The sequence below is a fragment of the Lepidochelys kempii genome, chromosome 2 (genome assembly GCF_965140285.1).
Source record: "Lepidochelys kempii isolate rLepKem1 chromosome 2, rLepKem1.hap1, whole genome shotgun sequence".
NCBI classification, from domain to species: Eukaryota; Metazoa; Chordata; order Testudines; family Cheloniidae; genus Lepidochelys; species Lepidochelys kempii.
This window is the reverse complement of record NC_136381.1, coordinates 66,618,122-66,642,223: the sequence shown is the minus strand read 5'-3', so window position 1 is coordinate 66,642,223 and position 24,102 is coordinate 66,618,122. Positions and strand designations below refer to the sequence as shown.

At 37.2% G+C, this 24,102-nt stretch overlaps 1 protein-coding gene across 11 annotated transcripts in view; it reads right to left on the bottom strand.

Annotated features, from left to right (window-relative positions):
* The window catches only part of NSMAF (neutral sphingomyelinase activation associated factor), a 57,148-nt gene that overhangs the window by 20,809 nt on the left and 12,237 nt on the right, over positions 1-24,102 (bottom strand). For 7 of the 11 annotated variants that reach the window (XR_012157206.2, XR_012157205.1, XM_073331085.2 and 4 more), the window contains exons 2-19: positions 22,373-22,462; positions 22,188-22,266; positions 22,029-22,096; positions 21,904-21,940; positions 18,035-18,085; positions 13,311-13,382; positions 12,812-12,859; positions 12,667-12,719; positions 11,972-12,101; positions 10,745-10,816; positions 9,535-9,643; positions 6,832-7,008; positions 5,223-5,302; positions 2,842-2,932; positions 2,684-2,747; positions 2,508-2,559; positions 1,438-1,558; positions 911-1,042 (exon numbers count right to left, since the gene is read on the bottom strand). Coding sequence is in view for 9 of the 11 variants with exons in the window: in XM_073331085.2 (XP_073187186.1) it covers positions 911-1,042; positions 1,438-1,558; positions 2,508-2,559; positions 2,684-2,747; positions 2,842-2,932; positions 5,223-5,302; positions 6,832-7,008; positions 9,535-9,643; positions 10,745-10,816; positions 11,972-12,101; positions 12,667-12,719; positions 12,812-12,859; positions 13,311-13,382; positions 18,035-18,085; positions 21,904-21,940; positions 22,029-22,096; positions 22,188-22,266; positions 22,373-22,462 (1,526 nt within the window). In the remaining 2 variants the exon portion in view is untranslated. Of the gene's footprint in view, positions 1-910; positions 1,043-1,437; positions 1,559-2,507; positions 2,560-2,683; positions 2,748-2,841; positions 2,933-5,222; positions 5,303-6,831; positions 7,009-9,534; positions 9,644-10,744; positions 10,817-11,971; positions 12,102-12,203; positions 12,425-12,666; positions 12,720-12,811; positions 12,860-13,310; positions 13,383-18,034; positions 18,086-21,903; positions 21,941-22,028; positions 22,099-22,187; positions 22,267-22,372; positions 22,463-24,102 lie in introns of those variants that run through there. The other 4 variants (XM_073331084.2, XM_073331087.2, XM_073331089.2 and 1 more) reach the window with 4 other exon arrangements.

Genomic DNA, 24,102 nt, shown 5'->3' with positions numbered 1-24,102 from the left:
AAAGGTGTTTTATCCACTCCCCCGCTCTTTCTGAAATCCACTTGGTTTGGCAAAATGTTATGTGTTTCCTCACTGAGAAGTTAGTAAATGTATTAAAAACCCAACTAAATGAGACACCAGATTTCTGATGTAGCAGACTTTCAATAGTTTAATTCAGAGAACTTCATCATGAAAGAACTGCTTTTGATGCTGCAAAACAGTTTTCAGTCACTCAAAAAAGAATGTATTACTTTTCTTTCAGTATTTACAATGTCTTAATATTCTGGGCTAATTACAGCAAAGACAGAGCAATAAGACTCAAAATAAAGATCACAAAAAATTTTTTAAAAAAAGAGGAACCATCGTAAGTGAGTCAAAGACTTATTGTCGCTAGAGTGGCACACAGAGAGAAGCCCAGCGACCTATTTATCCTTTCTCTTCCCTCTCACTTTCTTCTTGGAAACCAATGTTACCCACATGAACCTGAAGTTTCATGCTGCAACTTTTGGGCAGAAATGTGAAATACACAAATGGTTTGTGTGCCAGCCCCATTTTAACCTACACAAGAGACTATTTCAGCACCAAATTGCCATTATCATTGACTTGAGAAATGACAAAAATATTGTCGGTCTCCCTTGACTGTCATTTTAAGTGCAACAGCTACACACAATACATAATCAAACATTTCTCATTTATATACTGTATTCCGGGAAGACAGGCATTACAAGAAAGGGAATAAGTTTTAGAAGAGGAGTCACTATTTTCAGTGGAAAAGGATTGGCAATTTTCTCAATTACTGAAGGATCAAGCACAGGCATGATGCAGGTTCAAAAGAACGCAGGGCAGCATGGAAACCTTGCTAGTTATGTTTTCCATCCGAGTTTAGCTAGAATGTCAAAAAAGTGATTCTTTAGAGAATTTTACAATTTACCATTGTGGGCTGCAATGGCTTCACTTCCCTTCTGCTTGTAGCCAAATACTAAGTCAATCCATTCATGGAGATGTTCTGACACATACTGGCTTTCTAAGGCATTTTGGCACTTCTGAAGAAAGTCATCAGGATCTAACAAGAGAAAGTTTAATCAGTGCAGAAATCTACCACGGTTAAATGTGGCTGAACTCTCCTCTCTCTCACCCGCACAGACATTCCAATGAGAAACCTTCTAGATTTATTAAAATAACACTACTTCAGCTATTTAGTAACATTTTGAAAAAAAGTATTTGATTTATACATTCATATAAGAATATGATCTTCATTTATTAATAGCCACTTTAGATTATTCCTCTCCAATAGCTGCACTTATTGTTATTTAAGTTTTTGTAACAGCAAACAGAACAGAAGATAAAAATAAAATTGAGGGAGGGAAGGGGAAGACAAAGGATTCCAAGAGTCTGAAAACAATGAAGGTAAACTGTGTGCAGTATTGAGTTTAGTAAAAGCATTCACAGTGCCATTACCTAATGCCCAAGGAGGAAGTTCTACATGTTCAACCATCTTTCCACCCTGCCTTTTCCCTAGGTCCAGCTTCAGACTATTCACTAGAAAACTGGAATCGTTTTCATAGAATTCTGGAATCAGCTAGTGCGAGGATGGAAGAGGGAGAGAAGAAAAACATTTCAGGATTTCCTTTATTTTTTATAATTTTAAATTAAATAAATCAATACATATGCTGAAACAATACTGCTAAAAACACATGGAGTATTAAATTGGTTAGTCTCTAAGGTGCCACAAGTACTCCTTTTCTTTTTGTAACATTACAGTATTACAAACTTGTCAACATTTTGGAAAGCCCCCAAAGCATCTTAAAGGTAGATAAAGAGCTAAGTCTTGCATAGATTCAATTTTAAAGCTCTGAAAATAGCAAATAGAACTCTGACTCAAACATATCAGGCCAAGGTTCTAAAGCATTTCAGGTAAGCCAGTTGTTTAAGATCAGATATAATTAACCACTCCTAATTCTGTAGTGGAAAACTGGACTGGAATGTTAAGAAAAGCCTCCTTTCTCAATTCAAGCTTCTCTGATGTCACTGAAGCATGATTTACCAGCTCCAAATATCTACCTGACAGATTTCCTTTAGTTTTTCAAAAGACATTAAGAACAATGAGAAGGCTTTTAAGACTCCTCAAATGCAATATTTCTATGATGCTTAAAAACAGAAGCTATCAAAAAAAGATGCACTATAATTCTAAACCCTCAAAATGGGCTGCACTATAAAAGCCAAGTCCCAATTACATTTAGTGAGGAAAAGAACTTGGTAGAATAATCTCATGATCTTCACTTAAAATCTCCAACCAATGATCCGATCAAAATAGGGGGGAAAAAAAAGGAAAGCAGCCCACCAGAAGCCATGTGAACATTAAGAGAAGGAATTTAAACCTATGTTCAGTGCCAAGCTCAAACCAGGCATAGCAAGGCAGTTTTCACCTCCATAAGAAGCAAACAACAGAAATTTAAAAATTTTGAACTGGAAAAAAGGAGGACAGAGCACTCAGGTAATGTGACCTCAAGTAGCTTCTGGCTACTTACCTCTTTGAAGTCTGTTGCACCATCCAGACAGTTTTTCCAGGTTTCTGCAATACTAGACATAATAAAGTCAATGGTATATCAGTCAGAAAAGGACTTTACACCCCGTATAAGTATACAATTTAAAGGAAACCATTATATAGTGAAAAATAAATCTGTTAAATTCAATTTAAACAAACCTATTGAACGTTCTGTCAGCATGATCAAACTTTCCATTTTGTAAACAAAGCATGTACTCTGGTGCTGGGGAAATAAGAATGGAAGTCAGATCTGTCCAAATGCTGCTATTTTCAAACCCACCAGGTATTCAACAGACTTGCAATGAAAGCAATCTTACCAACTCTAACAAGATAGAACAGAACATAACCTGGAGATGAGTAGTGGCTGCCATACATAAACTTAGGCTCTGGCATTTCCCGATAACGTGTCTGCAACATATTGAAAACAAGACAAACTGTTTAAAATCATAGTATTTTTTTCTGTATTAAACACACACGTTTATCAGAAAACTTAAGATAGGATTGAACACTTCTTCTCATTCAGATAAAAACAAAATACAAAGCTTTTAAATTGTGTCGTTACAGATACTTAATCTCAGGAAAGAATTCCTGTATTCCCATATGTGTGTGTATATATCTTTCTATACACAAGATCTGAAATGCATTCCTATTACGCTGAAAAGAGCGGAGCAGGCTAAAAGTGGAAAAACACCAAGGTACATTGGCTGTTTGCATTTTTGTAAGTTTAAAGCATTTCTGTAAATTCAGTGTTGTAGCTCTTCTTCACATCTTAGGACAAGTTAAAGGTTATACTTTTTTAAATCATCCATAACAATCACAGACTAAGAATCTATGTAAGTTTCCAAACATGTATAACTACAATAATTTTAATTGTTTTATTTGGACATGCTGCCTCTCCACATACAACTCCAACTCAATGGTATCTATTAGCAGAAACTAATATTTTCAAGATACCTTTTGAAATTAGAATGTATTCCAATACAAATAAAGCAATCAACTGATTCAGAGCATAGAATCAAAGAAATTTACAGGTGGAAGTCAGAATTTGCATTAAGAATCTTTATTTCTTTAAAACCCTTTTCTCTTTTTCACAAGTAAAGATGCTACTGATTTGGCAAGAATTTCCTGTCCCAGTGCTTCTTAAGGTAGCTCAGCAGCATGGGGATAATTATTGAATAATATTTATATTCTTCATATGATTTTTCCTTTATGATAACTTAATGCTGCCAATTTGCCAATAAGACAGGTTCTATAAAGAATATACTAGGATTCTCTAAAGTGTTTTTGCAGCTTTATGTCTAAGTCTTACAATCATGAAGTCTAACGCTAGTGAAGAGACGGGGATCTTTCAAACACTGCATTTATATGTTAGATTGCTCATGAAAAAAATTCCTTCCTGATGTGGAATGGGAAAGAATTTCTAATGTGGCATTGTCTATAACTGCATTCACTTTTTACCCTGGTCTTTTGCCATGTGTGCGCAATTTTTTTTTCTTTTTTAAATATTCCCCCCCTTTCCTCTCCCCATTAAACCCTTTTTCTTAGAGACTTAGGCCATGTCTACACTAGCAAGCTTATGGTGGCACAGATGTATCAATACAGCTGTGCCGCTGTAAGATAGCTCATGTGGCCATTCTATGCTGACAGGAGACAGTTCTCCTGTTGACATAATAAAACTACCTAAACAAGCAGCAGTAGCTATGTCGGTGGGAGACATAGTGCTGTGCACCAAGCACTTATGCCAGCAAAACTCATGGCATTCAGGGGGGTGAAAAAGCACCCCGTCTGGCGACACAAGTTTTTCCAACCTAAAAATTAGACATGGCTTTAGAAGCATGTGCCTATGTTCTACCTTAATTTGTAACCATAGTGTTTGTTAAAACAGATTCTTCTGTTTTTAAAAAATAATTTGACTGATCCACACACACTTATTTTACATTATGTATTGTAATCTATCCATCTATCATAGGGTTTTATATAGCTAATCGTTGTAGTATCCATGGAAAAGCAATCACAACAGTTAACTACCTACTGGACTTCATTTTAAAGAGGCATAAAGCCTCATATTTGTAATGAGATTTAAAGAGTTTGTGTTCCATATTTTACTTGCAGTGCTTCTTAGATATTTAATGACAGGTTTCAGAGTAGCAGCCGTGTTAGTCTGTATTCAGAAAAAGAAAAGGAGTACTTGTGGCACCTTAGAGACTAAAATTTATTTGAGCAAAAGTTTTCGTGATCTACAGCTCACTTCATCGGATGTGTTCATCTCCCCACCGTATTTTCCACTGAATGCATCCGATGAAGTGAGCTGTAGCTCACGAAAGCTTATGCTCAAATAAATTTGTTAGTCTCTAAGGTACCACAAGTACTCCTTTTCTTTTTTAGATATTTAAGTTTGCACTATTAATTATGTATATATCGAATGCCACACCACACTAACTTAATACAGGTAGAGTTTGCTTCTGATAACGTTTGTAGTCTGCGTTTCAATAACAGCTTTAAGAATTGCAGAACATAAGAAATACAGTGAATAATCCTAGAAATATCTGAATACAAGTCATACAAGCATGTTTATTTTATTTTTGTATTGTGCAAATTTCATCCTCACAAGAGATGCTAGATGGAAAACTGAGTCCTCTTAGTAATAAGATTTGTAGGTCACAAATTATAGAACAAAAAAAAACTGAACTCCACATACCAGTAGTCTTTCCAGCCTTTCCCTATTCAGGGCACCAACTGGTTTACTAAGGTCCCGGAACGTTTCAGGCTTTGTCAAATCTAAAAGAGAAAAGAAATTAATCTGTATGGATTGCTCCCACGGATAGGAATCACTTGTAAACCAATATTTTAAAACATTTTCCTCCTCTTCCTACAGGCACAAGAAGCTCTCACACTAAGGCATGGCCTACGCTACAGAGTTAAAAGAAAAGGAGTACTTGTGGCACCTTAGAGACTAACAAATGTATTAGTCTCTAAAGTGCCACAAGTACTTCTTTTCTTTTTGCAGATACAGACTAAAACGGTTGCTACTCTGAAACTACAGAGCTAGGTCAACGTAAGGCAGCTTACACTAAAAAGTAGCTCCCACTGATGTAACTCACCCATCACACTGACTTAACTCCACCTCCATGAGAGGCGTAGTGCTTAGTTCGATGTAGTTAGGGCGACATAGTGTCAGTGTGTTGCTTACATCAATTGTTGCAGCCTTTCAGAAGCAGTCCCACAATTTCCTACACTCACAATTAAATTGGTGCAAGTGCTCCTGATGAGGACATGCACCACCAACACAAGGTGTGTAGTGTGGACATGAAAAAGCTATTAAATTACTGTGGTGGCTACATGCAGACATAACTTAGGTTGACTTAATTTTGTAGTGTAGACTTGCCCTAAGTGACTGTATACCCTGTTCGCAACATTAGTTTTTCAGCTACTTATCTAAAAGTTGCACATAACAGCTAGCTCTGGAGTAGGATTTTGCTAACATTATATGTTCCACAGCACTACGATTGGGCAAACATCTCCCATCTGTTAATATTGTCCCCAGTGGCCTTGAGGCACAGATAAATGGCGTATCTCCCCCCTACCATCCTTTAAATAACTTGACACCTACATTGTGTCATGACAACATTGTTTGAATAGGAAGTGTCTGAGTGGAAGCTGAGAGGCATAAGCGAAGACACGCTGGACCCATTAATGGAAAAGGCATTCACAACTCTGAGGAGGGCAAGCTACCAGCAACACAAACAGGTTACAGTTAGAACCTTGCTCAGGAAGCCAGTTTAGGCACTAACCTTGACAGTTAGTACCTTGCCTTGAACTTTCCTTTTTTAGGAAGCGTTTCTCAGAAAGTGGTGATGGCCCAGTCTAGCAACATACATTTCTTCTGTACTTTATCAGTCTGTTCCATGCCAGACTATCATATGGTTGGTCCATGTAGACTTATAAAAAAAATGCAAAAAGCTGTTGAGATTATTGACCACCAGATATTGTTGACTCATTCTTAAAAAAAATCTTGTGGAAGACGACAATGTGGCTCTTTCAGCAAGCATCTCAAAAGGTTTTACAAACATTTAGTTAAGCTTCACACCTCATCATCAAGTATTATCCCCATTTTACAGATGGAGAAATCAGACACGGTCACTTGTTTGACATAATAGAGCTGGGATTAGCACATTGATTAACATCCTGTTCCTCACCCTCCAACCTCAGGTTGATGTGGCATGATATTTATGCAGTGTAAAAGCAGCAGTTTCAGATTTGTACATCATGTGCAGACTATGTTTTTTCCTCCTATATATGTTGTTTACCTAATTCTGAACTAGAATAATCTGCTATGATCCAAGGAAATACAGGATACTGGGAGAGATCATTGCAGCTCCGATCAGCCAGATTGTTGAGATGAAGAAGGTATTGGTAGTTTGAAATATGACCTCGCTGCCATTGCAACATGTAACTCTCAGCCGTCTGCTCTGTAATATGATTTTCTTTAATAAAAAATAAATAAATAAAATTAGCTTCTCTCTATTCTACAGCACCTTGAATTATTTCACTACATTATACACTCCAAATGTGTAGTAGTTTAAACAATCTAATTAAAACATATCTATCTATAGCTTTAAAATGCATAAAAATCATTAAGGAGTCCAATTGAATGGACAGGGGAAAAAGACTAAACATTTGTGAAAATAAAGAGAAACATGACGTCTATAGTATTTGAAGAATTTTCTTCTTAGCAGTGAGAAGACTCTTAAGATTCTGGACCATGGCTTACTAAGGGATGAGACTACATGAAAGGAATTTGTTTTGCTATGGAGTAACTAATGGTGCCTGCTTAACATCTATTAGTGAAACATGGTCTCACCTTTCTGTGAATGAGGTCCTGTTTAACAGATTTGATGAAGGTGCAATACCAACACCACACAGAAAAAAGGAAATTATTACAGGAGGATCTGTCTGTCTGTCTGTGGAATACCGAGTCGAGCATCTGTCAGAGATCCACCCCTCCATTAGCTCCAAAACCAAATAATACAGTTCTAATGGAAGTATGGCTATGCAAGCCATACTCTTAAAGGAAAAGATGGTCTGAGCTGACAGGCCATGTCATAACCATAAGGGTAGCCTAGCCTTCCTCCTTACTTGTAAGGGGTTAAGAAGCTCAAATAACCCAGTTGGCACCTGACCAAAGGAACCAATGGGGACAAAAGATACTTTCAAATCGGGGGGGGGGGGTGAGGTGGGGTGGGAAGAGGCTTTGTTTTGGGTTCTTTGTTTCTGTGTTCTTTCGCTCCTGGGACTAAGAGGGACCGGACATCAAACCATTTCCTCCAAACCATTCTGAACCAGTCCTTCGTATTACAGAAATTGTAAGTTCAGCCAGGCAAGACGTATTAGTTTATCTTTGTTTTCTCAACTTGTGACTTTTCCCTTTGCTGGAGGGAGGTTTATCCCTATTTTGTTGCAACTTTGAAACTAAGGCTAGCGGGTGTTCCCCCTGTGTTCTGTGCATCTTTTGTTACCCTGTAAAGTTATCTTCCAACCTGATTTTACAGAGGGGATTTTACCCCCCCCCCTTTTTTTTTTAAATAAAATTCTTTAAGAACTGATTGATTTTTTTTTCAGTGTCCAAAGATCCAGGGATTTGGGTCTGTGTTCACTTTGTAACCAACTGGTTCAGATATTATTCTCAGGACTCCCCACGAAAGGGGGTGTAAAGGCTTGGGGGGATATTTTGGGGAAACAGGAACTCCAAGTGGTCCTTTCCCTGATTCTTTGTCTAAATCACTTGGTGGTGGCAGCATACTGTTCAAGGACAAGGTGGAATTTGTGCCTTGGGAAAGTTTTTAAGCTAAGCTGGTAAAAATAAGCTTAGGGGGTCTTACAACCGGGTCCTCACTTCTGTACCTCAGAGTGGGGAAGGAACCCTGAAAGGCCATTTCCAGAATATGGTACTGTTGTCACATTGGCTGCTTCTTTGATTATATTTGAGCTTATCTAAGTAGATTCTGCTATGTCACCCCTGTGACACACACTGGGTTAATCACAGACTAAGGGGGTTTGGATTTGTATGACAGCCTCTTATTAAATTATTCACAGAACATTAATTATGTTATTCATTAAGACAATCCTGTTAACACCTTCACTGAGTTTGTAAGATGAAAAGAGAGCTCTCAACAGTGCATCCTAATATTTCACAAATACATGTCGTCACAAAGTGAACTAGCCCTAACAATATTGGCCAAGTCTGGTAACAAATACACGATAGTTTTAATCCTACTGATGAATGGCTGGCATTCATCTCTTTTTTAAAAAAAACAAAGAAGGCAACAATCAAGGTGGAAGATACAATCTTCTGCAACTAGAAGACATCGTTACAAAGGTTGATACATGCAACTTGGGGGTGGTGGCGTAGCGGACGACAGGTTCCTTAAGACTATCAAAGATTAGATGCAAGTCTGTGGGTGGCTCCTAGAAACCAACCCCCCTGCCAACCTCCACCAAAAATAAAAACATCTTTAGCTAGTTACAGTGCAAGCATGATAACCTGTAGTGAGGGGAAGAGGGCAGCTTATATGCGCTCCTACAGCACAGATATATAGAAACCGGTTATTCTTCATACCCTCTCATTCTACTTCCCCTGCAGCTACCCAGTAACCTTTATAGAACAGGTGATCCTCGGGGTAATTGGTCGGGAATGGTGAACTGCGGCCACTGGGAGCTGCAGGGTGCCATGCCTGCGGATGGTCAACGTAAACAAAATGTCTCGCGGCCCGCCAGCAGATTACCCTGATGGGTCGCGTGCCGAAGGCTGCTGACCCCTATGAACAGGGGGTACAGCTGGCCTCTAAATGCACTGCTATAAGCCCAAAAGTCCACAGAGGAATGGCACTTTCCACCTATTAAAAAGTTGCATAACTGTGACCTACCTCTTCCCACACATCAAGACAACAGAACTCAGCATATTCCCCACAAGGGGGAGAAGGAGGACATTTAATAAATAAATGGTTTCAAACCTAGATATGTTGCAATATAGAAATAGAGCTCATCTCGATCTTGAGAGTTGTAGAATTTTAAGTAGATGTCAGAACACAGATCATTTTCCGTGCAAAATACTTCTAGGCCCTTCAAAATTAAAGGAGAAAAACTAAATGTAGAAATTCAGCAACAAGCCCTACTGCCCATGTTACTAACAGCCCATTCCAGTTAGTGATATCCAAAACTTAAGACTGTTCCCATATTAGAAGTTTGCCAGCAGTTTTGCCTAACTATTGGCTAATACGCTGCCTGTTGTAAAGATTCCTCCCCTTCTCAACCACATACACATGCACTTTCTTGTAATCAGAGAAAGGAAATTTATAGCTGTACACATTTGATCCACATGAGACAATCTAACAAACAATTTCATATACAATACACAGTACACATTTTAATTTTATAAAATATATACTAATTGACTGAAACAATGCAAAAGTTTGGGTCCCTCCCCTCAAATTTTGTTATGCCTAGAGTTTACATTTACATTATGTTAAAACAAACAAAAACACTGAAAGTGTACAACCAAGATCTCACTGCAGAATTGTTGTGCTGCCCCTCTGCCACTCTCTCACATCAGTCATGTAAGCTAACACAATTTCCTTCTTGTACTTCAAGATTATATATAATCTTTAGAACGCACATTTACCAAGCGGGCCATTTTGCAGAAGAATGTATAGTTTAAAAAAAGCGTTAATATACTCCAAATCTGGACACTAAAGCCACAGAAGTTAATGTATAAACCAAATTATTTTATGGAAAACAAAAGAAAGTAGGTCGGTTACTTCACCGTGAAATAACTGTAATATAGGTCAGTTACTGAGAGTTTACTTAAGTTTGCATCTCATTCACACATCGGAATAATCAGCAAATTAAATAAAATCCTTTAAATAGCTTTTTAGCATAAGATCTGGACTAGTTCCCACTAACATCAAACTGAAATATTAATTTTTTAGAAGTAACTATGGAAGAGGCTTCTCACCCTCATACAGACAGTTCACTGTTCCTTTCAGTTTATAACTTCTACCTTGCTAACAAAACACATGGTGGGTGAAAACTGCAGTCTTATTCTTAATTCATACTTCTCAAAAAGCAAGAGGAGTTACTTTCTCTGAATCTATCCAACAGGAGAAAAAAAGTGTGAAAGGTATTAGCAATATATGTAGCTAAAAGCAAACAACCCCAGCTCACCAATGGCATTAGACCATGTCTTCTTTTGTAGATGCGACGGACATTGTGCATCATTATGTGAACCACAGGTTTCTGTAAAATAAAAATCAAGACATAGCCCAAAAGCATTAATACTCCACAGGTTCTTATATATGAGATCAGTAACATTCAAGGAAATTAAACAAGGGTTTGTTTTTCTTTTTTGTTTGTAGGCATGTAATGCCCTGGAGGCAAGATTTATTCTCCACATTAGAGAAGAAACTACCCCTGTTCTCCTAAGAAATAGTTATTTTGTAGGAGAAATAATTATTTTGCTATTAGCTGCTTCCCAGATTGAGAGCCAACTTTAGTGACAACTCCACTGTTTATACATCATTCAGAAATTTTTCTCAAAACAGTAGTCACACAACAGTAGAAGGCAAAACGAGGAAGTTGTCAGAATATGGAAAAGGTCCTTGAAGAATAAGCATGCTAGGAAAAATATTTGCTAGCTGTGGATACCACCTTATGGACAAAGATAAAATAGCATTTCTTTCACCTAACACAGCACAAGGTGGCAGTGGATCTGACTTTAGGACATAGTGGTAATCTATTGTAGGTTCTGGAACAGTTTTTTAAACAATTGTTTTAGAATCATTTTAACCATTTGACAGCACAAACAAAAAACAGTCCCATGAACGAAGCAGCAATGATCAACCAGTTTAATCTACAACACATTTCCTTTTACCCCCATCGAAAAAAAAAAGTTTAGTAGGCCAAGAACTGGAGAGCCCCCTACATGTAGTTAACCTTGTTCAGTTTTAACCAGAATGTACTCAAATCTCCACTATGCAGGGACAGTACTTTAGAATAAGGTCCTATAAATTGTAAATTACATGGAATAGTAAGACAAGGAAAGTCTGCCAAGCAATTTAATAATTGCTATTAGGCCAGTATCCAATGAAAATAATCTCTTTCTGACAAATCAAAAAATAAGAACTATGTTTTCATTTCAATGAAATAGTCAAGACCAAGGAACAGTCCCAGTTATTTAAGTGATATGTATAATATTACATAAGATGACTGTGGAAAATTAAATGGTTATTACTTTAATCAACACAACAAATTACATTTACGTAGGTGCTTATTGCATGTGTTCCAAGAGAAGGCATTTTCTTAAGAGGAGTAATCTAGAAAAAAAGTTATATATGGTACACAGAAGAGCAGGGTGGGGAGAAAAAAAATACATACAAAATTTTATTTACTTACAGGATACCCATTAAGAGGCTGGAAATACAGGTTTGCATCAGTGATGCATACATGCCCCGGATTAGTCACCAGTGGTGTCACCATTTCTGCTTCACATTCCATATGCAAGGTTTCAGAAACATTTTGAAATCTGAAAAAAGTTAAAAAACAAAACAGAAGTCAATTTATCTCTCACTAGTTCCTGCTTAACTGAAATGGTCACACACTGCTCTAGAAATGTTTTTACGTGCACCTTATTGCATGCCTAAAACAGGTTCTCTGAAAAATGTATCAGAGTCTTCTCCCCATCTTCCCTGCTACTTCGAAGTAGAAGTTGTTACACCGTCTCCATCACATTCTGCAGCAGCCATCATTTTAAAGCACTGGCAGCTTCACATGCACTGCTGCATTTTCCACAGTCTGTTCAGAAATGCCATATTTCTACCAGAAACTCATGGATAAGAAGGACTCAGAACAGTCTGAAGATGTATAAAATGGTAACAAATTTGACTTTATAGCGGAGAATTTTCCATCCTCTGCTAAATGTAAGGTGCTACAATACTGAGTCATAATGCAAAGAGAAGTAAGATCCTCTAAATTAAAATGCACATGCTGTGGTAAACATGGTTTTCTGAAACACTTTAAACAAGCTAATTAGCTTTTGTTAATCTCTAAACACGCTTGAACTTCATAGTAAAAAATAATTAGAAACATACCTGTTTTTATCAAATGATGTTCTAGCCAAACGTGACTGCAATATAGCAGTTATCTAATGAAAAAAGGTTAAAATGTTTTATGTTCCTAATTGCAGTTGGATCATCATCATCAACAACATGCCCTTAAAATATGTCAGGGATTTACCATGGCAGCTTGATCTCCCAGCTTGTCCAGGTGAGAGGCCCGGTTGAGCTATTAAAAAAAGGAGTTACAATTAAATACCATATAGATTCATACTACAGTCAATAGAAGTTGAGGGCACTCAGCAGACTTGCACACTGACTTAACTGAGAAATGACGTGCATTAATTTTAAAAGAAATTTTTACTCAGATCTACTGTTCAAATTTGAAGTCATTTTAATAAGTGGTCTATGCAGATAAGCACCATCAAGAAATAAAAGTTTTCTAAGAGAGACGTATAAGGCAGATTTCAAAATGAGCACTATGTTTGATTAGTGTACTTTACCACAGGTTCTCCAAGCAAATCAGTAGTACTCTGAGGGAAGTGTCCTAAAATGCTTTCATTTGCCTTCAGAAGGTGAAGCTATTCAAACTATTTGCTTAGAGAGATTCTACCTGTATCACATATTCCAAAATTAGATGATGTGGTGGTGAAGTTTGCAAAGCTGTCAAACACTTGTACCTGAAGTAGAGTTTGTATAACATCATCCGTCTTCCCAGCAACATCCAACTGAAAGAGGTATTCAGTTTTACCCTAACAAAGACAAAAAGTATGTTTAGTACTGGAGGAGAGACTATAATTAAGCACAGTACCAAAAGACCACACACTGTCTAGCCAAAATGTATTTTAAAAGAAGGTGGCATTCTTGAACTATTTTGGATTTCATACCCATAACAAATATACAATAAATTACAAAATGCAGCTTTTTAAGTGGTATTTGGCAAGCTAGTCAGTATTTAATAAACATTTTGAGACAAGTTTTCAGATTATTATACTGTTAGAAGTAGGGCTGTCAAGCGATTAAAAAATTAATCGTGATTAATCACACAATTAATTGCACTGTTAAACAATAACAGAATACCATTTAAATATTTAGGTTTTCTGCATTTTCAAATACATTGATTTCAATTACAACACAGAATACAAAATGTAGAATGGTCACTTTATAATTTTGATTCCAAATATTTGCATTGTAAAAAAACAAAAAAAATTCAATTCACCTCATATAAGCACTGTAGTGCAATCTCTTTATCATGAAAGTTGAACTTACAAATGTAGAATTACGTACAAAAAACCCTGCATTCAAAAATAAAATGTAAAACTTTAGAGCCTACAAGTTCACTCAGTCCTAATTCTTGTGCAGCCAATCGCTCAGACAATCAAGTTTGTTTACAGCAGGAGACAATGCTGCCCACTTCTTGTTTACAATGTCACCTGAAAGCGAGAACAGGCATTTGCATGGCACCGTTGTAGCTGGTGTCTCAAGATATTTACGTGGTAGATGTGCCAAAGATTTACATGTCCCTTCATACTTCAACCACCATTCCAGAGGACATGCATCCAAGCTGATGCAGGTTCTGCTTGATAATGATCCAAAGCAGTGCAGACCTACACACGTTCATTTTCATCATCTGACACAGATGCCACCAGAAGAAGGCTGATTTTCTTTTTTGGTGGTCTGGGTTCTGTAGTTTCCACATCAGACTGTTGCTCTTTTAAGACTTCTGAATGCATACTCCACATCTCGTCCCTCTCAGATTTTGGAAGGCACTTCAGATTCTTAAACCTTGGGTCGAGTGCTGTAGCTATCGTTAGAAATCTCACATTGGTACCTTCTTTGTGTTTTGTCAAATCTGCAGTGAAAGTGTTCTTAAGATGAACAACATGAGCTGCGTCATCATCCGAGACTGCTAGAATATGAAATATATGGCAGAAAGTGGGTAAAACAAAGCAGGAGACATATAGTTCTCCCCCAAGGAGTTCAGTCACAAATTTAATTAACATTTTTTTTTTAAATGAGTGTCATCAGCATGGAGGCATGTCCTCTGGAATGGTGGCCAAAGCATGAAGGGGTATATGAATGTTTAGCATATCTGGCATGTCAATACCGTGCAACGCTGGCTACAACAGTGTCATGCGAACGCCTGTTCTCACTTTCAGGTGTCATTGTAAATAAGAACTGGGCAGCATTATCTCCCATAAATGTAAACAAACTTGTTTGTGTGAGCGATTGGCTGAACAAGAAGTAGGACTGAGTGGACTAGTAGGCTCTAAAGTTTTACATTGTTTTCTTTTTGAGTGCAGTTATGTAACAAAAAAAATTCTACATTTGTTTAAGTTGCACTTTCACGAAAAAGAGATTGTACTACAGTATTTGTATAAGGTGAACTGAAAAATACTATTATCATTTTTGCAGTGCAAATATTTGTAATAAAAATATAAAGTGAGCACTGTACACCTTGTATTCTGTGTTGTAATTGAAATCAATATACTTGAAAATGTAGAAAAACATCCAACAATATTTAATAAATTTCAATTGGTATTCTATTGTTTAACAGTGCAATTAAAACTGCAATTAATCCTGATTAATTTTTTTGAGTTAATCGCGTGCGTTAACTGCAATTAACAGACAGCCCTAGTTAGAAGTAAAAGCTTTTAAATGCTTGTACACCTAAAAGAGAGGGTCAACATATTTATTTGTAACTTTAGAACCAGTACATGGTTATCTAGCAACTGACTTTTTATTGTAGGATACAATTAGTGCTACTGTACATCTTTTAGACAAAAGTTTCTAATCTACAACATCTTAGAAGATCAGGCTATACAGGTTTCACAGTAGCAGCCGCGTTAGTCTGTATTCGCAAAAAGAAAAGGAGTACTTGTGGCACGTTAGAGAAATTGGTTAGTCTCTAAGGTGCCACAAGTACTCCTTTTCTTTAGGCTATACAGGTTAATTGCAGTACAGGTCTCTGAATGAGGAAGGAGAATATGTACAATGGAAAAACACTGAACATTAAAAACAAGGTTCAGTTTTAACTATCTCTATTTTACATCTGCACTCTATTGTATCACAACAAGGAGATCCCAGAATCTTCTGACAACCCTTAAATATGGTATAAAAGTATATCAAATAAACTCCTGTGATTTTTTTAAACATACAACCTAATGAGGCAAGATGAATAGTAAGAGGTATTTGGTGACACTGGGATACAGGTAGATGCAATGAAAGATTTATTTTGCAAAAGAGCTGCTTTTCAGGCTCAAAGAACTAGTGAGATCTGGATTATGTTCAACTCAGTTTTACAGTCCCAGTTCACAGACGGTAGAGAGCAATCCAACTAAGGAAATAAAAATAAAATGTTTGATATGATAGTGAAGAAAATAGGAAGTCTCAAAGAACTTGGGGTTGGAGTGAAGAGAAAGAGGGTTGAACAACAAAGTATTTCTGGTCCTAGCCTGATAGGACGACCCTTATAGCACATTTCTGGAATTGCACCTTTCCTTCAATGACTAGGAGTGACTCTGGGAGATCAAGAGTACTTGTGGCACCTTAGAGACTAACTAATTTATTTGAGCATAAGCTTTTGTGGGCTACAGCCCACTTCATCAGATGCATAGAATGGAACATATAGTAAGAGGATATATATACACATACAGAAAATATGAAAAGGTGGAAGCTGCCAGACCAACACGAATGCTAGAGAATAGTGTTGTGGGTTATTTATAGCCATCATAGGCAAAAGGTATCTCAGAAAAAGTCCATCTCCCCAGTCACATGGAAAGATAAAAACCACAACTCAGGATATTCTGATTTGTTGGAGAGTGTTACTGCATAGGTGTTATGTAGGATAGGACGAGTGGAGTTTCAAAACACACACACCTAAACTTAGTACCAGAGCAAAGTACTCATATGAGTGTCTGGAATTAGTAATCATTCAGGGGGAAGATCGGTTTGGTAACAGCAGAACAAGTGAGCCCTTGAAGCTATGGAAGAAACACTAGGTTTCTTGTTTTAACATGCAGCAATACAGCTTCATCCCTTTATGGTGTTAGTTATGATTCCCTACCACTCACATAAATCAATCATCTCCAGTACCTAAAAATAACTGACACAAACTGGACTGAACTGGTCACGAACTGGACTGAAAAAGTTCCTCTCAATTAGCCAGCCTCCAGTAAATTTGAACTCTGGAGCAAGGACTCAATCTCTTCCCATCAAGCTCAATCCAGCTGGGTTTGTTGTTGTCCAGGACTGTAACAGGGTGTAGCAGGGCCTCCTTTGCATCTGCCTCTGCTCTGTTCCAAAAACCAAGCAGAGACCTTCTGGCTCAGCAATCATCGGTGCAGTTTATTTACAGTGTGTAATCCCACCACCTTCTCACCATCTAAAGCTTGGAGGTTTCAGCCTTAAGGGCTTCTCAATCTTTGCAACTGGGGGGAGCGAGCTACCCCTCTCCTTCCACTCTCTGGTTTCCCCCCTTTCTGTCTGCCCCACTTTGGCTTCCTTCCTCTGAGGCTTTTATGCAGCCCCAGGCTAATTGGGCTGGCAGATGTTTCCCCTTTGCCAATCAGGTGCAGGTTTCTCTAGGCAGCTCCAATCTACCTCCCTTAATTGGAGCTGGCGTGACAGAGGCCTGGTTCAACAGTCCTAGCCCAGCATCCTGTCACAAGGACCTTTTCCTGTCAATAAGGTTTTATTTTCTGTACTGCCAACATACTGCTGGTGAATCAGGGGAAAAGCAGTGCAACAAGGTTTTCACTGTTTCCCCCTAACTTTCAAGAGTGCTTATGTTTTATGAATAGAGATCTAGTTAATAAAGAGTACATAGAAAACCTAAAAAAGTTGTGAAGGGAGCAAGAGAGCATTTCCAAGACATGTTGCTGTTCATTATAGAAATAGGAATTTGTGGGCTGTGTTATTCTTGAAATCTTGCCCTTATTTAAGGAAGACAGAACATCTTGAGCAATTTAAACAATTCTTGTGCCTGTTCACTCTTTTCCAGTAACTTTTGGGTAAGAACGAAGTTTATTGGTATTTGAGCGCTTATGTTCTTTCACAGCAACTTTATAAAAGTTTGTTTCTTTACACTGCATTTTCTTCCATTTGCCTTTCCTTGATCTAATTTAACCTAGCAATTGAAAAGCTTTTATATGCATTCAAAGTTTGTTTCAATACCAAGTCATGGCAGCCTTAGACCTTTAAAGACACATCATGCATACATTAAGACAAATACCCAGACACCGTTTATTATACAGTACACAGAAGTACTTATTATGAGTACTTTGCACTTGTTCCCATAAACCTCAGATGGCAATTAAATAAATAATCTTGCTCTTTCAGGAACAAGAGCATAGTTCATATAAAATCCTTAGATTGTTAAAAATAATGAAAAATGTCTACTTACTCTTTCAGTTTTATAGGGTGCAATAATGTTTTGTTCTTTAATGAGAAAAGCCTGAAAAAGGATAAAAGATCATTTAGCCAGAATACGCTTGGACAATAAACTCTCTATGAATTACACTGTTTGGTGATAATGTGTGGATAAAGTGTGTGCGCTCATGAGGTGTATGTGGAGGTCTGCGCAGGGAGGAGAGATCTTCTATTAACTTGGGGTGGAAACGAGAGGGGAGTGAGAGTGACAGTGACAAAGGGGTCGGAACATGGGCCATTCCTGGCAATTTCTATCTGGTATCCTGTTGCCAAAAGTGGCCAGTACCAGATGCTTCAGAGTAAGGTGCAAGAAACCAAGACGTGGACAATTATGGAACTACCTTTTTGTAAGGAAAATTTCTTCATTTAGAAATTCATAAAACATCATTCACAAAACTCTTCATTTAGAAGTTGGCTTATGCCCTAAAGCATGAGGACTTGTATCCATTCTTAAACTTCGCAGCTTTTGCTTTGTTTTCTAATCCTATATAATTAGGCTTGGCAGAATTCAATTGTTTTTATATAATTTTGATGGATAATATCAATGTTTATTTTTAAGCTTTTTATCGCTTAAATTTTCACAGTTGCAGGAAAGTATGAAGGGATCAGACAATAATTATTTAGTGACGGTAGATGTTGAGATTCAAAAAGTTAAAGATTTATGACTGTTAAAACAACTTGTCAACATCACTGTTTTGTTATGTTATGTAAAAAGACCAAAGATAGAAACAAATATTAATAAGAAGGTCAGTTACATTAAATGTTTTTAACTAAATTATGTTATGATGCCTTTCACTCAATTAGCTGTACCCAGAATTTACGTTGCCATTAGCATGGCAGGTTCACTGGTGATACTGCTGAACAAAGGCATTCATAATGTGTGTGTGTGTGTGTGTGTGTGTGTGTGTGTGTACACACTAAAACTGATGTAAGAACAGGTTTAAAAAGTTGTAAGCACTTTCTGATTTTAAAGACAGTAAATTACTATTAAGCAAGATAGAAGCAGGATTGCACTCTTTTGCTTTGAGTGACTTCTGCTAGCGAGAGCTATCGCTTTTCAGCAATATGACCACCACCTACAAAAGGCACAAGTGTTCAATTCAGCCAAGAAGCTTAATTTCTTAAACATCTTTTTTGATTTAGTGCATTTTTATCTATTCTCTAAAAGACTCCACAACATTTAGAGGATTAAATGCAATGTACAGAAAGAGCACTGAAGTCTAACTATATTTATTGGAAGGCTGTTTGATACACAGACCTTTCCTAGAAATTTTTTTGCATTTAACATTTCTAATGTTGTTCTTTGAATTAGTTTTAATGTTTAAATCAAACTACTATTCCAAACCGTCTTCACTTTCAAGGCCCTGCATGGCCTCTCTCTCATTCACTCTTAAGATTCATAGATTTCAAGGCCAGAACAGTCCATTGAAAAGATGTCACCTCCAACTGGCCACCTGATAAATGTTCAAAAAAAGTACCTTTATGCTTTCTCTCATGCTGCCCTTCATGCTTGGGAGTAGTTCCATGTACACATCCCGAAAGCTACCTCACTATCCTCCTTAAAAACTCTCCTTTTCAGCAATGCCTACAAAAAACTTGACAGTGGGTGCTGGTGTGTTGAGAGCACTGCCGATTGTGCTGACCAATATTGATTCACTGTTTCCTTGTACTCCCCCACCTAGCTCTGTAGACATCTCTTTGGGACAGGGACTGTCTTTTTGTTCTGTCTTTGTACAACATCTAACACAATGGGGTACTGGTCCATGACTAGAGCTCCTAGGTGCTCCGTAATAATCAAACTATGGCTATGAAAGCCCTGACCTAGCAACAAGCTCTGTGCAGGCGCAGAGGTCTGCCCACATTTCAGGATTGGGGCCTAATCCTAAAGTTTGCTTACACTGCAGTTAGCTTGTATTACTGCATGTTAAATGAATATTTTACAGTTTGGAGAACTCTCAAATAGGTATCCCAAATTTAAATTACCAAATAGAACATGAAGGTTGAAAGCATCTGTATTACCAAACAAGTATAACAGAAAAGGCTCTTTCAGGTTTTAACATATATTATTAATGCATCTTGTTATTCCTCAGAGATAACAAAAGCAGAAGTTACAGTTTTTTAATACTGTTTTGATAACCTCCAATGACCTTCACATTACAGGTTTTATTTCGCAGATATTATGGCATTAAATACCTTTTCAGTTGCCTATTATTTGCAGTCAAAACAAAAAGCTTCTTATTCAGTCATGCACTGGCAATGAATTTTGAGTTTACAGAGAAAGTAATCCTGACTGCGATTATACTGTACAAATGTTCCATTATAATTCAATATAACTACAACTTATTACAAAATGGATGTAATAATGTCTAATTCTTATATACTAATAAAGGTTTCTCTGCACAGAGTGACATAAATCAGAAAATGTCAATTATATACATTTTATACACTTTAAATTCCCTCTCTTTTATATAAAATACTTTTATATCACAGCTTTCATCCAAGGATTTCAATACGTTACCAGTGTTATAGGCAGTGGTTCTGGAACTAAGAGTACTCCTGCATCCTTTGGCTTGAAGTAGTAATAACAAACACCAAAGACCTGGTTTCCATCATCAGCACCCCCTCACAAAAATTGTTCCAGCACCCTGATTATAGGGAGGAGATGGTAGCGTCTAACTACCCCATATTTAGTTTGCCAAACACTTTCCATTATAAAATGTTTTTGAGATACTGTAAGAGGAATCCTCCTTGGACCACAGATTAGGCTAACGTGTTTTGTTCTTCACAACTTTAACCGGGGAGCGTGGGGACGAAAAGGAAAAGAACATAGCTCCACTTTGAGGGACCTGACTGAGTTTGCAGGACTGGTTGTTAGAAAGGCATCTTTATATTTGTAAACAGAGGACATTTTATATAGAAGTTGTTGCTATGGACCCACAACCCCAGAATGTCATTTTTACAGAAGCTCTACACTGAAAAGAGCATAACTAACTATACTGGGTATAACTACATCAGCATAACTAGTAAAACTTTCCCATGTAGACAATCTAGTAACCTGCCCAAATTAATTTTGGACTGCAGCAATTTGTTCTTTATTAGAGCAAAAACAAGATTACAAGTGTGAAATCTACCAGTGGACCAACATGAAAAATGGGGTGAATTTTTTCTCAAAAGATTTCATGAAAAGCATGTCCATTTTTTGTTGAAGTCTTTCTAATTTTGAAATTTTTATCTCCGCTCCACTTTAAAAATGAAGCATAGAGTATTGAACATTATTTACAAATCTGAATTAATCACACCCAAGACACTCCATGCTCTAACATTACTTCCATACTTCATGACCAGTTACCGAAAAATTTAATGCACACGCAGAACAGCGTCCAATCTTTGAACAGAGTTTTCCACTTGAATCTTTCAAAAGACAAATATAAGCCATGGTGAGAGTAGAGAGTCAGAAAAACTGAAAGACATGCAGAAAGACCAAAACAAGAAGTATCAAAGCTGGAATACACCTCCCTTGGTTTTTAATGATAAAAGTGATCCTCCTGTATCCATTCATTTCTGAAAATACTATCTTTATTAGGCAATTTGCAATTGAGCATGGAGGTAAATTTATCGTATCTGACTTACCATCTATTCAAGAGATAACCTCAACTCAGTTTGATTTGAACATTTGTGTTTTTCTGTATTTACTTATTTATGAAAGATGTTAAGAAAGGTAATGTGGCATATTGTTTTCTAGTTCACTGTGTCCAATATTGTTTTTTGAAAATACTTAAAGGAACCGTAGAAAAAAAACTTTTCTTACTTATGAGCCACAAATTTGTTATATGTATTTCTTACCTGATTGGATACAACAGAAATCACTCCAGGTGTATACCTATAATGCAGATAAGGTACTTGAAATACAAGTATTCAACTTATTAAAAACAAAAATAGAAGTATCTAAACATCTTAAATCCACATACCATGTGAAAGGGTTATTTTCTTCATTATCTTCTGCTGCTTCTATGTTAATACAGTCTCGCAATGGGATCTGCAGGAAGTTATAGAAATACATATTTCTTTAAACATACATTTTAAAAAGAAACTAAGTTACTACCAAATGATCAGACTGGACAATTTACCTTAATAATGGGCTGGATTTGCTCATCTGGTTCAAAAATAATTGATTTTGAGCAGATTTTTAGTGAACCTCTGATTTTCCTAAAAAGAGAAAGGAAAAAAGAAAAAAAAAGATTTGCATAACTAAATTGAGATCCAATAGCTGAATGACTCCAGTATAATTTTCAAAACACAAATGGCTTTCTACCTTTCATCTCTGCAGTCTTTGTTTATAATATGATTAGCTGTATGCTGTTCAAAGTAATATTCCTCCAGATTAAGAAGGAGCAGCGAAAACCTACAAATAAAAACAACAAGAGGAATTTATTTTTTTTTAAAGAAACTTTGTTCTTCATGCAGAGATCAGACTCTGCATTGTTCTTATTAAAATATACTGTCAAATGGGCAGGAGTAACAATTAAAGACATGTTGGAAACTGGTTTTCATAAAAAATACCACAATTGTGTTTCAGGCATTTCTGAAGTGTTAAAACTCCATAGAAGAAATCTTTTATGCTCTGTTACTATTTTGGTCAAAAAAGCAATCCTGATTGCCTGGATGAACCCAGCAGGACCACAAAGACCAGTATAGCTCAACCTGATCAAGGTAAACCAGGGAACAAGTATCACCAAGCACCGTTCACAGAAGCTGACCTCACAGCAGTTTGAAAGGAAACAGGAAGCAAACAATTATTTCAAAATAAGTAAGGCTTCTCTCCACAATATAGCCTTGAATCATTTGATATTATCTATGCCACCATCACTTAGATGTACATGTTCTTGTAAGCATTACAAGGAAAGCATTATGTATATGCATAATCTTTTAAATTATAATAATAAACATTTTTAAAAACTGCACTGTCAAGATTGTTTGGGTAATCTGTGAATAACCACAACAATGAATCCTTCTGAAAGGCCCTGCTTTCTGTATTAGAAATAAAAGGGCGATGTTCCCCCCCACACACACTTTCAGGCAAATTTGTTTCAGCCCTTCTCAGTTCCATTATTTGGTATGAGTGAAAACTAGTGTCTGGCCCTAACCTGTAGGGTCTTTGTGAAATTAGAGAGAACTGTGGATGACTAAGATTTTTCTTCACACCAAAAAGTGGTCAGTTTTCTGGAAGTGTGTAAATCGACTATTGCTATCAGAAATTTGCCATGTGTAAGACACTTAATTAATTAACACTAACTGTTAACAATTATATTAAATAACTCAGCACTATACACATAACCAGCTGATTCAAAGCACATTGAAGCCAATGGAAATATCACCTTTGACTTCAACGTTGTTGGGCTCAAACCTCAAGCGACCCATACTGAAACATCACTTTAAGTTGATCATAGGAAGCACTTGTGTAATATACTCCTTAGGGAATTCTGCACCAAAAAATTAAAAATTCTGCACACAATACTTTAAAATTCTGCAAATTGTATTTGTCAAAATAAAACTATATAATCATGCCACTTTCAATTATTTTGGTAATTTATTCCAAAATACCTGTCAGCAAATAGATCTGTAATAATACAGACAGACAAAAATTCTTCCAGGAGTAGAGATTTAAAGTAACCCCTATGACAGCCCAGTTCCTGTTTCTCTGAGAGTGTCCGGAGGGACAGACACTCTCAGCCCATCTCCACCAGAGGCCCCCCACCCAGCCCAGACACTCACATCCCCTACTCCCCAGAGGCCAGCTGCCTCCGCCCCCCCCAGCCTAGACACTCACGCTTCCTCCCCTCAAGAGACCAGCTGCAGGTCACCCCAGCCCAGATGCTCAAACCCTGTACTCCTCCAGAGCCCAGGGATCCAGAGGGAGAAACAGCTGATGCAGGGTCCCATGCTTGCAGAGAGTTTCCTGCATGGCACCACCCTCTCCTTCCTTGAGAGCATGCTGGAACTGCAGCTGCTGGGAACCCTCAAGTTCCCTCCCCTTTCTCCTCC